Source organism: Plectropomus leopardus, chromosome 5, assembly GCF_026936395.1.
Source record: "Plectropomus leopardus strain MGB_pleo_1.0 chromosome 5, ASM2693639v1, whole genome shotgun sequence".
NCBI classification, from domain to species: Eukaryota; Metazoa; Chordata; class Actinopteri; order Perciformes; family Serranidae; genus Plectropomus; species Plectropomus leopardus.
Genome location: NC_142180.1, coordinates 31,863,445 through 31,877,192, shown reverse-complemented (window position 1 = coordinate 31,877,192; position 13,748 = coordinate 31,863,445). Strand labels below are relative to the sequence as shown.

Here is a 13,748-nt window from a genome sequence, read left to right as displayed (position 1 = left end):
CAGACTGTTAATGCAGTCTGTGTTTGTTTGGCCCAAACAGTCAATACACCAACTGTATAGATTTAAGCGAGAGTAGCTAGCAACTAACCACTGAACCCAGATGGATATTAGTCTGATGTCGATTTAACCTCTGGGGGCAATGGCCAGCACTTCAGTGGCTCCATTGTAACCAATAGATATCTGGGCCAGGGATTCCTCTTCATACAACAGTCACTGTTTACAGCCTAATTAGCAACATGAGATATGAGAGTTAAGAGTTGAGAGACGATAATCTCTATAAACAGATATCTGCCTATAAATGCAGATAAATGGGGAGGGGTAATGCAAAAGTTGTAATCGGTCAATGGCCAATTGGTTCCAAGATTGCATTTCAGCCAATGTGTTTCACATCTGAGTGTTGCTTTTTTCAATGTAAGTAGTTAGCACTGTCCCCAAAAGTTGCAAAAAGTCACTTGATGATGTCAGATGCTTGTTTGCACATTGGTAAAGTAACACATTTGAACTGCATGAGCTATGGTCCTGAAACTTTAGTGCACCGCTTTCTCGGACTTCCAATCCAGAGAGCAAGAGCATCAACCTTTCGAAAGGATCACTACAACTGAACTCCCACTGCAAGTGGCATCTCCTCTCCTCCTATTCCTACTGCACGATGCAAGTGACAGGGGGAGAGGCCCCTTGCTACTGGCAAAAGAGCCGTCGACTGTGATTACTCTGAGCAGCATGCATAGGAATGAATTACAATACACTTCTCTCATTTCCCCTGATGATCTGAATTAGTCACTAAATTTGCTGCTAGTCACGTTTTAGAAATGAAGGTACTCAGAAGGTCTTATAAGTCGCAAAGTTGGCAGAGCCTGGGCATATGCATTCTGCCTCTTTTGTTCTCCACACCGACTGTTTTCCTGCAGGTAAACTAAGCCAAACAAGCATAACTGATCAATACTACCAGGACAACAAACAAAAACCAGAATGCTTCCAATGCCAAGGTCTTGTCCCATTGCCTACAGATGCAGCATTCACATGCACATATCTGCAGGGATTAGCTAGTGTTGGATGTAGATGTGTCGATTTACAGCTCAGGCTCTAACTGAACTTGGTAAAAACTTCAGTTCTTTCCATAATTTTCTTCTAGTCTCTGTCCTGTTTTCTTCATGTCTCTAAAACCTTGGGATGAGCAAGTTTAACCATTTTCAACTTGCACAGTGAAGTCTTCACCTCTGTACGTGCCATCCTATGTGAAATTTCATTTAATCTCCTCTTTCCATTTATTTTCCTTGCCTGTGTGAATGTGATGCTGCCCTCTAATGGAACTTGTGAGAGAGAGTCATGTAAACCAGTGGTTCCCAAATGGTGGATCAGTCCTGAATGGACTGCAGTGAACGTGTCAAGTTTGTAAAAAAAAAAAAAAAAAACAAAACTTTATTTTGCGGAACAGTGAATTTCTGGCAAAAACTTTCATTTTAAAGAGCAGTTTCTGCTAAATTTTGCTATATGTTTCATTTTAGTGTTCTAAGCCACATGTTGTTTACATTTTGTGACATAAAACTGAATACTTGGTAATTTTTCTAATGTGTGGACCTTGAACCAATGATTGAGGAGAAATCTGGACCCTGGGACTGAAACAGCTGTGAACCTCCTCTGTAAACAATATGCTTGGCGTTCAAGTGTTTAAACTGTGAAAACACTTTTAATAGGTAACAGCATCCACATGCCACTGAGGGTTACCAGTTAGCAAGCTAGAGAGCAGGTAACATAATGCAGAAAATATCAAGGCAGTGTCAGAAAAATATGAGGTTTCTAAACATGAAAAATTTTCCTCAGACATATTTTTGAAAAAATTAAAGAGGATTATGACTAAAATTATAATAAATTAACTTATCATCCACCAAAAATCAACTTCCGTGGCCTTCACCATTTCTGAAAATGTCAGCAAATCACAACTCATAAACTCCAAGCTTTCAGAAAATTTACACTTATGAGGTTGTGAATGCCACATAAGGGGGATGTTCATATAGACTTATCGTGAACATGGTAAACATGACCCAAACTGAAGGCAGACTTTGTTACCTTCAGAGAGAGCCAAGCTAGCCCTGTTTCAAACCTTTATTTTAAGCTAACCAGTTGCTGGCGGTAGCTTCATATTCAAGGCACAGACATGACAGCGGTCTGAATCTTCTCATCTAACTCTCGGCAAAAATGTGCACAGATCCCAAAATGTCAAAGAGTTTCCTTTTAGACTTCCATATTTGACCAATAACATGTACAGCTATGAAGCCTGTAGGTTGTTTTCTTTTTATTCTTTCTTTGGCTACTTACACCAACACACATTCATAGCCAAGATACAAAGTAGTCAAGTAGTTCGGGTGGTATAAACCAGTCAAGTCTTTGAATAAATACTGCACTTTAAAGAACACAACCATCTAGCTTGGCATAGATATTATTGTACAAAAAGTTTAATGCTAATCTCATTTTATAACGCTGTACATTTTTAACATCAACAAGAACACATTTTTTAAAATTAAGTGCAGATTCAGTGTTGGCAGACATCAGCTGATTCCCCTCTGCCCTTAGCCCACTTTTCAGATATAATGAAATAAAACATCAATGTGATAAAAGTTCACACAGTAAACAGATGCAGGATTTTCTCTTCTTTTCAGGTGCTTTGAATTTTGAGGATTCCACATTTGTCATCCTATTGCTGCATGATGAAAAGCTTGAATATGTACCTTTTTGAAAACAAAAGCAAAAGGCCTTCAGTCTCAGTGACGCATTTGAAACTAACGCAAAAGGGTTTTATGTGCAAAGAGATTATGAAACTTTATAAAAACCATTTAATTCTCAATTTGATTTAAATGGGAGTTGAAATGGTTTCTCGTCACAGCAGCCCTGTGAGAAACGGGATGTTGGCGGAAGCTGCCGTCTCCCTCAGCTGTGCTTTCAGGCAGAAACATTGTAATTTAACAGCTTGGTGGTGCTGTAGTTCTCGCATAATATCTTAGGCTAAATTACGGTTATCACCTTCTATCTGGCTGCATAAGCTATCATTTCCCAGCATTGAGCTCACAAAGACGTGAGCGGTAAAATCACCGAAACCACGTCCCTCTTCCTGTTCTACTTACAGAGATTGCCTGTGAATATTTGAACCGCCGTTCTTTTCCTCCCCAAGTTTTTGAATTCTCGTATTGCTTTCAGATATGCTGGGACAATCGATTTTAACGCAAACATTTCTCTTATTTTTTGAAAACTGGATGATGGAAGAACATTATATGGATTTTTTTACAGTGTTTGACCAACAACAGTTACTGCATTCAAAAAGCATGGAAGTGCAATTTTTTTCTAACAGGACTGAGCCTCAATCTGAGGCTGGACTGATTGTCTTTTCGGACACAGAATTTTTGAGAAAGCCCTTCGAAAGCTTCTGTGGCACAGGGGGTAGAGGAACGGGTTGATGGCAGAGTTCAGCCACAGAAGCCAAAATGTAATCTCGTACCAGTAGTTGGCCACACACTCACCGCTACATGCTGCACGGATGATCATGAGCAGTGTGTAAGGAGCCCAGCAAATCCCAAAGATGCAGACAATGATGGCCAAAGACTTGGCGATCTTTTTGTCTCGCAACAGACGAGATCCCTGCGTCCCACGGCCAGGGGCCATACAGGACGCCGTGTGCTGAAACAACCTGGAGTTTTTTCTGTCAGGAGACAACTTCTCCCTCTGCATGAATATCTGACTGTTACTAGGGTCCCCGCAGGGGGAAGGGGACAGGACATCGTCGTCCTCGATAACCGCAGAGATAGCAGTAGGCTCACTGGACGACACCTTCCGGGTTTTGACAAAAAACACGGACCAGCCTCCTCCGTCTCTGTGCTTCTTACTGATCCTCTGCGTCTTGACGTCGTCCTCGGCGCAGGCGCCTCCGTTCTTTGTCCGCCGATGGATGTTCAAGTAAATGCTGAGGTTGAAGAAAGCCACGGACACAAACGGGGTGAAGAATTCAAAAGTAGAAGCGCTGAGCAAGAAGTACCAGGTGAAATAAAACTCGGCGTAGCACTCGTGAGCCGGTACGACGCTCTGGCCAACGATCGTCTCCCAGAAGATGATGGCGGGGCCGTAAAGGAGGAAGGCCAGCACCCACACTGCCACCATCTTGAACACAGCCTGACGGGTCATGTTCCTCTGTGCTCTGTATTTAACCTGCATCAAAAGAGAGACAAAAGTTTAACTCACAGTCATGAACATGAAAGGCCCAATTTAATTTATTACTTTCAATCCTACCCTTTGTTTCTGAGTGCCACCTTGCCCCATCGGAACAGAGTTAGAAAGGGTAGTGGTTGAAATCTTCCGCTATGAAATGGGTTGTCAGGACGCTCGTGATTTGTTCACAACTTAAAATTCACACCATCAATCCATCAAACAAGTCATCAAATGAATAAAGAGCACTGCTAAAAAAAACAGCTTATCCTGTTAGCTGGTTTAAGTTGGTTTTAGCTGGACAAAGATGGTGTAGATGGTCCTGACCCACTTCCTGCTGTGATGGTTTAGCTAGGAGGGCCATCAGCAGGACAAGCTTGTGTGACCAGTCTATCAAGCTGTGTATATTTATCTTTATGCATATCCCATGACAGTAGACTTAACTGACTTATGCCCTTTGCTTTTTATACTTCCCCCCTCTTGACACTGTTATTTCTCCAGACTCAAGGATGTTGATTTGGTTTCAATTTTACAGGATCTTCAATGGATAAACCAGCTGAAGTGACCATCACAAGCTGGTGTGACCAGTTAAACTATCAAAAATTAGCTGGTCAAACAAGCTGGTCAACCAGTAAAACCATCTTAAATTGGTCAAAATGGGGTTTTTTTTTCACCAGGGCTGTCACATTATTTTAGCTACATTGATTAAAAAATGGTGATTCAAAGAAGTCCAGCTTTTGTAACCCACCATCCACAACTCCCTTGGCAAAACTTAAATTAATCGCAGATACTTCTCACTGAATCTTTAGATAATATAATAATCAATGCAAATTTTAAATCTTAATTAACAAAGAAAATACATTTTTGTGTTTCTTTTGTTGCTTGTGCAGCTATATTGCCGATGATTTTTCATAACACTCAGTTTGAAGGGTACCTCAGAAAACCCAGATTTTATGCCCTACCGCTCTATCCCAACAAGAATCAGGACACCCTACCCCCAGATATAAACACATGACAAAAGGGTGAGGGTTAAGTGGTAAGGCCACAGTGTGTATTGGATTGGGCCAAACTTTGCTGCAAAATAACACTATTTAGATTACATTAGTTACATTTCACAGCTGTTCACAAAACAAACGCACTCGTGTCTGCATTGTGTGCTTTGCTCAAATGAAGCCCAGTTTGTATTATGAGATACTGTAAATAAAACCCTTTGTGAGGTGCTTATTCCGCGGTGTGCCATTGAAGCCAGAGGGAGAGGAGGAATGTAAGGCTGAGAGCCACATTCACTGATGCAACACAAGAGTGTGAAAGAGACATCTGGTTTCAGCCGATCCCATCCTCCCTCGTCATCACCCGGCGCTCATTCTCTTCACACTTGCTCCATTTTCACTTAGATCTTAACTCTATCATTAAGCAGGGCTCCTCTATTTCCACTCTCTCTGCTTTTATTCTAATGTTTTTTAATCTTTTCTTGGCCTCAAACCATCCAGTGTGTGTCTCTGCGGTTGCCACAGCTGGGTATCTCTCAGACAAAGATTCTGCTAATGTGACCTCAGTGAAAGGGCAACTTTAAAAAATCCACTTCTCTGAGGTAACAAATAATGAAACAAAGCCACTTCATGTTGCTAATAATGCATTCTGGCTTCAGTATCGAGTATTCTTTATAAGAGCGCAATACTACCCATTTCCATTGTAAATTACTAAAATCCTGCTTTCTGAAATGAGAATTAATACGTAAATAAATAATATTTCCTACTAAGCAGCTGAGATCAAACCCTTAATCAAAGGGAGATAAAAGCAGCCACAAGCAAAGAGATGTTATTACCATACACTGCTCAGTGAGCAGCTAAATGCTATTCTTTTCTTCTGGGAAAGTCTAGCAAATGTAGTCAATTAAAAATAAAACAGGCAGCACCGTGTAAATTATCCAAATGGAAATATTTCAGTTTTGTGCCAACTGAGTTCAGATAAACATGTTTGGGAGATTTATTCTTGGGAAGTAGTTTTTGTAATTGATGACTAATACTGGCCATATGTGATGCGCTGTGTTACAAAAAAATTAAGTGTCTGCTAATTATATTAGGTTTTACACCGATGTAGCCAATAGGGGCAGTAAATAGTTGGCAGTTTTTATTCTGGAGGAGGTTTTAAAGGTGCACTCCAGCTGTTTAGTATTTCACTTCAACATGGTTGGCAGAAGAAACAGACTATAAAAAAACAAAAAAAAAGTACATATTTGAAGCAGCAAATAGCGAGATATGCTGAGTCTCACTCTTAAGTATGAGACAAGGTCCAAAGACCCGGAATCCTACATTTCCCATGATGCAACTCAATAACATGCTTCTTTGGACTCCAACTGCCTCCTAACATCCCAGTTGCCAGAAAGAATTGTTGACATTTTACATTTCTGTAAACCATGAATATATAACATTTGTATTGGGTTTGCAAGATAGTATTGGCACGTCATCGGTATCGGCAGGTATTGGCTTTAATAAGATTATTAGAATTGACCAACATGCCTATTTCTGCCAATATAACAGTTTTTTTTTTATTGTTGATTATGTGAACATGTACAAAACATCAACCCTAAGTTGGAGTATTTTTTCTTATTTTGCACAATGAATACAATTTACATAACATGAAAAGCATTGTATTGTATGTCTCCATCTGCTGATGGACCATCACAATAAGAATATGCAAAATATGAAATTAATTCCACTGCAGAAGAGACTTGATGATAATTAAAACTAGTTAGGAAAAATTGGATATATCCATGTGGGTATTGATTATCTGCAAATGAGTTGTTACATATGGGCATATCAGATATTCTGCAAAAAATCCATTATCATACATCACTAATTTGCATGTTTTAAAATATATGAGCGTTTGAAAAGTTACATGGTGTATGAGGTGTCTATGTCATCAGGAGGTGGAGGGGATGGTCCATGGTGTGCGGCCTGGTCGAGACACCTGCCAAGCTGCAGACCACTGTTCAAGACCAACAAACAACAAAACCGTTTGGGTTTCAGCGAGTCATCACTGTTCTTCAAGCAGTGTAATAGACACCAAAGGTGTTTTTAGTGACCTGTTGCTGTTTTTCTGTGGGCATAAGCCCCCAGTGAGACATCACTGCATTTCTTGCCAGAATAGTGCCTCAAAAAGTAATTGTTTTCTACCAAGACATTACGGTATTTCCAATGAGAACATCACCACAATAAGAGGTTTTATTTTACAGAGACATTGCTGTGTTTTCTACCAGGATAGTGCCACAAAAAAGTGTTTTTTTCTACCAAGATCTGCTGTATTTACAGCTGTAAAGGTGGCACAAAAAGCAATCGTTTTTTACTGAGTAATTGCTGTGTTTTCTGCCAGGATAGTGTGTTGAGAAGTGGTTGTTTTCTAACAGGACATCACTGCATTTACCAAGACATTGCTACATTTCCAGCAGAAATAGTGCCACAAAAAGTGGTTAATTTTTGCTTAGACTAAAAACATTTTCTACCAGGTTAATGTAAAGAAAAGCAGCGTTTGGTTTTTTTTTTTTTTTTTTTTTTATTCTTACCAAGACATTGCTGCTTTTCCAGCAGGGATTTCCCCCCCAAAGCCAGGTATTTTAAGCCAAAATGTTGTCTTTCCAAACCATAATTGGTTGTGGTGCCTAAATGTAATTGCATATTAACCACAGTGTTGTTGATATGTTAACTTTTACCATATCTGCTAATAATTTACAAATGTATATATTCTTGGTTTACAGCAATGAACAATGCCAACATTTTTTTCTGGTGATTAAGTTTCTCCTACATGCTCAGTTCTTTCAACCCCAATCATATATTTATTTTAACATTGAAAAGCTCCTCCGCAACAACTGAGAACATCATACAACAGTTTTGATAACAAAGTAGTTGCCCTTAAATTAAATTATAGTGGTCCTTATAGACTGCTGAGTTGACTGCTAATGTCTGCATCCAAAATATTTACTAACCAAATCACCCAGTCAGTTCAAGCTGTGTGTTCAAATTGACCGGACAAAATTATAGATTAAAGCCAGACACCCTTGTAAAGGAATAAAGCAGCGAATGTCAATGACTCCTCACAGCCGAGCAAACTGCCCCGGCGAGTGACACAATTTAGAATTGACTGTGGCTGTATACGTCTATGTAGTGTGTGTGTGTGTGTGTGTGTGTGTGTGGGTGTGTGTGGGTGTGTGTGTGTGTGTGTCTCAGTGTGTGTGTGGTAATGAGCACCTTTGCAGCCTATACTTACTGCTCTTGTGACTGACAGGAAGCGGTCATAACTAATGAGGACAATGTTGAAGACTGAGGCGGTGCAGAGCAGGTAGTCCATAACCAGCCACACCTTGCAGAGCCCCTTACCCAGCATCCACCGGCCTGTCAGGTTGTACGGGATGTACACCGGGATGCAGAAGGCACCTGGAACACACACACACACACACACACACACACACACACACACACACACACAATCTGCATGATGATTCAACCCCTCTAATGTTCACACCTATCCAGATCTCCAGACAGCCTGGATGTGATACCCATTACATGTGACAAAAAAATTAGGGGGTGCTGCATGTTACTATGGCAAACCCCTGCAGGGATGAGACATTTTGGAGACAAGAGCAGCCTGGATTGGAGAGAAGGGTCTAATTTATTTAATGCTGCAGATAAGAGCAGCACAACAAGAGGAGTGTGATTGCATTGCTAAAATAAATACAGAGAGATGCTGCAAATGTTCTATGGTGCACATGAATGAAGCCAAAAAAAGGACAAGGTCACCATAAACTCACCAGTGACTCACTGTATTTATATTGTGGGAAAATTACAATGTGTCGTGGTGCGTGTAGAAATAGCTTTTTTCATACAGGGAGGGCTTTAATGAGCCAAAATCTGAGCGACCTGACAGAGGAGACACAAAGAAAGAGAGGAACTCACCCACAAGAAAATCAGAAATAGCAAGATTCAGAAAGAAGTAGTTGCTTTGGATTCTCAAGGTTTTATCCACAATAAAAGCCATGATGACCAGCGCGTTCCCAGCCACCACAACGACAACCAGAGTCACCATGAGGACCGATAAGATCACCGCCAGGTAGCCCGGGAGGACAGCCCCAGCCTCGGACACAGCAGGAGTCAAGTTGCCGCTGGAGTTGGACTCCAAGATGTGCGCGCCCATAGTTAGAATAAAGCCAAAATCATTGTAGACCTCTTTTCTCGTTTCACGCACAAAGTCCAATTACGCGCCCAAACGTTCCGCTCCACTTTACCCAGCAGTCAAACATGACTGGAGACCTGTGGTTAAATAAAATTACTTTTCCAAAATCTTCCATTTTACCCCGGAGTACTTCTGTGACTAGGTGAGACACAAATTTAAAGTAAAGCTGATTTCTTTTTGATAATAATAACTGCAGATCCTGTGTGTGTGGTTCTCTCTGGTCAGCTGGTTTACTTTAACAGTGCTGCCTGCTGGATGTGCGGGTGCCGTGGAGCGCACACTCGCTTTTGTCACCAATGTCAAGACTACTGGAGTAGAAAATCAGCACTGTATCCGCCCAAATTTTCAAAATAAATGTCTTATGGCAATGTTTTTGATAAAAGAAATGGCTTTTAAAGTGTGTTGTGGTGGCAATATTAATTAGAGACTGTTTTTCAACATAGGCATCTATAGGCATAGGCATCTATAATTAAAAAAGGATTGTTGAAACCTGCCAAAGTCTACCAGAAACCCTGATTAACAAAATAAAATCCTTCCAAATGCAGTAAGTCACATAATTTCCCCACATGTGCCTGTTGTCAGCACAAGTGTTGATTTCCTCCACCGTTGGAGGAAACAACATACACACACAAAATATTAAACAGTCTGGGGGTTTTCTGCAAGACAAAACCAAACACTCATTTTCTTGCACCCCTCTCTAACATTTATTTTTGTGCCACTTTGTGCATTTCTGTTTCAATGTTATGGGGGAAAAATCAGTTATGTTCAATTTTATTAAAAAACAAATGAACAAAAGAACCAGATCACAATTTGCCTCAGAGGGATTCACAGCATACGACATCCCCCTATCACTGGACCCTCACAGCAGATAATGAAAAACTCACCCACAAAAAAAAAAAAAAAAAACTTTAACAAGGGAAACATGTTGGAAACCTCAGCAAAACCAACTAAGGAGGGATCCCTCCAGACTGCATGTCTCCAATGTCTTGTACAGATTAATAAATTACAGTAATCAACATGACACCATAAGTGCTCGGTTATTTTCAGGTCAAATGCACATGTTCTTAATATCTAAATATTCCAGTGAGTGTGTCCCCTGCATCCTCCCTGAAATCGACACTTACTGTTGTCAGTAAGACAAATGGGTGTAATTTCTTGTCGCTTTTATTTTGGAGGGCTAAACAATTTCTGGTCCTACTCTGGTGATTTCTGCGCACTTGACGTTTTCCGCCTTTGTCCGCGCTGCAACTGATCAAAGGCAGAAGTCTGCAATCAGAAGCTGAAGTGGTCCAGACGCCTGAAGCAGGCTGAGATGAAATGATCCGAGCCGCTGCCAGCAGGATGTCCGTGAGGAGCCAGTCATCATCGGCTGACAGATATTTACACCGAGCATCAAGTCCAGCCATTCAGTCAAGTGATTCAGAGGTCAATGTCCACTCGACAATACGGGAGACACCAGGAATTACCAACCACCTCCTCCTTTGTTGTTTTCTGTTAACATATACAAGTCTAAAAACTATGATCAAGATTTTATGAACCGTGTTTTTAATGAGTATTTGCACCTTTTTTTTTATCAGATTTTTTATAGGTCATAGGTATTTGCACTCTGTAGTTGCACTGCTCCCATTCTGTATTCCAGCTGCTGCCTTGGAGTTAATTAAGTTTTGTCTCATAAGAGAATCATTAGAGCATCAATATGAAGAGTGAGTTTATTTTTTGAGAAAAAAGCATTTAGCCATCTGATTCTGCAAATTCTGTTTTCTTAATGTTTAAATTATTTTTATTTTATTTTTTACTAATTTATTAATTATGTTTACCTTTTATATCTTATCCTTTACTCTTTACTGTAAATCTGTATCCTTTTTATGTTTTTAAATTGTATAGCTCTTTAAGCACTTTGAATTGCCCTGTTGTATGAAATGTGCAACACAGATAAAGCTTTTAAAAATTAAAAAAAAAAATTTTTTAAAAAGTGCTTTTGCATGCAGCTCAAGCTTGGACCTCTATGACTTCAATTAATCATGATTTTTCTCCATTTTTGGATTCATCATTTACCTGAAGCATGTGGGGAAAAAAATGGAAAATAGAGGTGATGAATTGGATAGAACTGGTCCTTGAGGATGCTGGCAGATCGGCGCAGGCAATGGGAGATGTGAACGGTGGAGATGTCCAGTAGTGATTTTCTCTGCTGTCTTTATTGTCCTCTGTAGGGCTTGTTGATCAGCCTTTGTGCAGCTGGTGAACCACACTCACACAGAGTGGGTCAGCACACTCTCAGTGGCACAGTGGTAGAAGCTCATGAAGAGTTTTCGTGACAGGCTCGTGTGCTTCAGTTTCCTTAGGTAGTGTAAGCGCTGTTGTGCTTTCCCTGAAACGGTGTTAAACGGTGCTCCACGGCGGTTCCTGAGTCACTAGGCGGGTTTCCAATATAGATTTGCGGAAAACTTAAGCGAAATTTTTCAAAATGTTGATAAAACACTATTGCTTGATGACTGCACTTCCCTTAAGTGATGTTATGGGACTTATCTGGCAATAATATCCCAAGAAGCATGGCACTGGATGTTCAAAACATTAGCAGGTTCATTTTCATTGTAGCTGCCGCACCAGCCGTCATTATTTGAAATCAAAGGTGACTAGTTGTGTTTTGTGAGCTGTAAGAGAAAGGCAAGGGCTTTATACATAGATATGAGGGATTTCTTGGAGGTGATAATCCACAATATCAGAGAGGAATTGTGGATTCCACACTTCTGAATGATAGGCTCATCTTTTGAAGAGTTATGTGATGCAATAACAGCTCTTGCAGCGCCTGCTGCATCATGCCTGAGGGAGCCTGTTCCTACTGACAAGCGCATAGCCATAGCATCATGTAACCTATAAAAGTGAAAAAGTGTATCCATTGCAGTTTTGCAAAATATGGCTTTTTATAAATACCTGAAATACCACCACATGCAAGTGTAAAAACTTTTTTTGCGATAAATGGGAGTTTTTTTCAAAATTGATGTGTTTTCATTAGACGTGTTTTATATTTGCAATTTCAATTTGTACAATTTGAGGGTGAACGGAAACTTGCCTAGAGTCAGGCCCAGAAATTTGAAGTCGACAAGGACCACTGCCTTGATGTTTATGAGTTAATGTAAAGTGGTGGATGTCATGATCACCTCTGTGGTCTTCTTGATGTTCACTGCATGGTTGTGACTGCTACACCAGGCTTTGGGTTCTTGTAGACCCGTCATTGTTTGAAATGAGGCAAAGAACTGTTGTGTCACCTGCTAATTCTGCAAGAGGTCAAACCTGCTAAATCCATGCATGCCACCATCTTGCTATCATAGGTCCTATTTTTTCTTCACAAACTTAGGGTGGGTAATTGATATACAAATTGTCATATGGGTGGGTGAAATACTCCTTTAAATAATGAATAAATACCATATTATGTCATAAATGAGCATTATGAGACTGGCTGTAAGGTGAGAGGGCTTTGACATCATCACTGTCAGGTGAAGTTATAAAGCACAATGTAACATTACAAAACAAGGCAATGACTGTATCAGTGTACTATAATTATTATCATATTCAACACTTTGGGGATCCATACTTGCATGCTGTGAAGGGATATTTACATTTTTAGATTTTGCTGCAACAATAAAAGTCTTCAGCGACACCACAGCTCTCCTGTATTATTTTATAGGGATTAAGGCTCTTCATCCTCAGCCTCGATTATGAATTTAGCTTCATGAGTTCCTCACAGGCCTCTAAAAAATATAATTAAGGGCTGAGATGATGGGTTCCGGGTGATGACAGCTTGTTAGGGAGAAACAGCTCTATTAAGTGAATTAGCTGCAATTATTCTCAATGGCCAAAACGAGCAGGCAGCTTGTACACACAGTACATTTCAAGAATCGGAGCCTGTTGTGACATTTACGTTCTTATTTAAATAAAATATCCTCAATCAATCAAGGTATCAGTTTTAACCCTTCAAGATAATTAAACACGGAGATAAAAGGCTTGTTTACATCACAATCCTCAGGTTGTGGTGGTGAAAACCAATCTGCCTTGGATATTTTTAGAAAGCAGCCCTGTGCTGCCAAACCTACCCCTGAAGTGGTTAATATGCAGACCGTGTCTTTCCAGGGATCAAATGACACCAAAACGGTGAGGTGAGGCAAAATCCCACAGGAGCTGATGTGGGGTAAAAGCTTCAGTAGAACACACAAGTGTGAAAAGTTGAATATTTAGCAGGCTTCAAGTGGCTGTCAAATACACTGGGGGAAGCGGACACGAGCGTTGTGAGAGGGAGTGCAAGAGTGTCATTGAAACTCGGTGAACTTCATTTT

At 40.3% G+C, this 13,748-nt stretch overlaps 1 protein-coding gene across 1 annotated transcript; it reads right to left on the bottom strand.

The window, feature by feature from the left end:
• Positions 1–2,271: 2,271 nt before the first annotated feature.
• LOC121961978 (histamine H3 receptor) lies at positions 2,272–9,669 on the bottom strand. Its single transcript, XM_042512122.2, has 3 exons — positions 9,141–9,669; positions 8,455–8,621; positions 2,272–4,194 (listed from the first exon to the last, which is right to left on the bottom strand). The coding sequence occupies exons 1-3, from the start codon at positions 9,376–9,378 to the stop codon at positions 3,337–3,339; spliced, it is 1,263 nt and encodes a 420-aa protein (XP_042368056.2). The 5' UTR covers positions 9,379–9,669; the 3' UTR covers positions 2,272–3,336.
• Between the last annotated feature and the right edge of the window lie 4,079 nt (positions 9,670–13,748).

Coding starts and splice junctions, on each gene's coding strand:
- LOC121961978 (XM_042512122.2), bottom strand. CDS start 9,378: ATGGGCGCGCACATCTTGGAGTCCAACTCCAGCGGCAACTTGACTCCT. Junction 8,622..9,140: donor TATTTCTGATTTTCTTGTGG/GTGAGTTCCTCT, acceptor TGTGTGTTCCAG/GTGCCTTCTGCATCCCGGTG. Junction 4,195..8,454: donor TCCTGTCAGTCACAAGAGCA/GTAAGTATAGGC, acceptor CTTTTGATGCAG/GTTAAATACAGAGCACAGAG.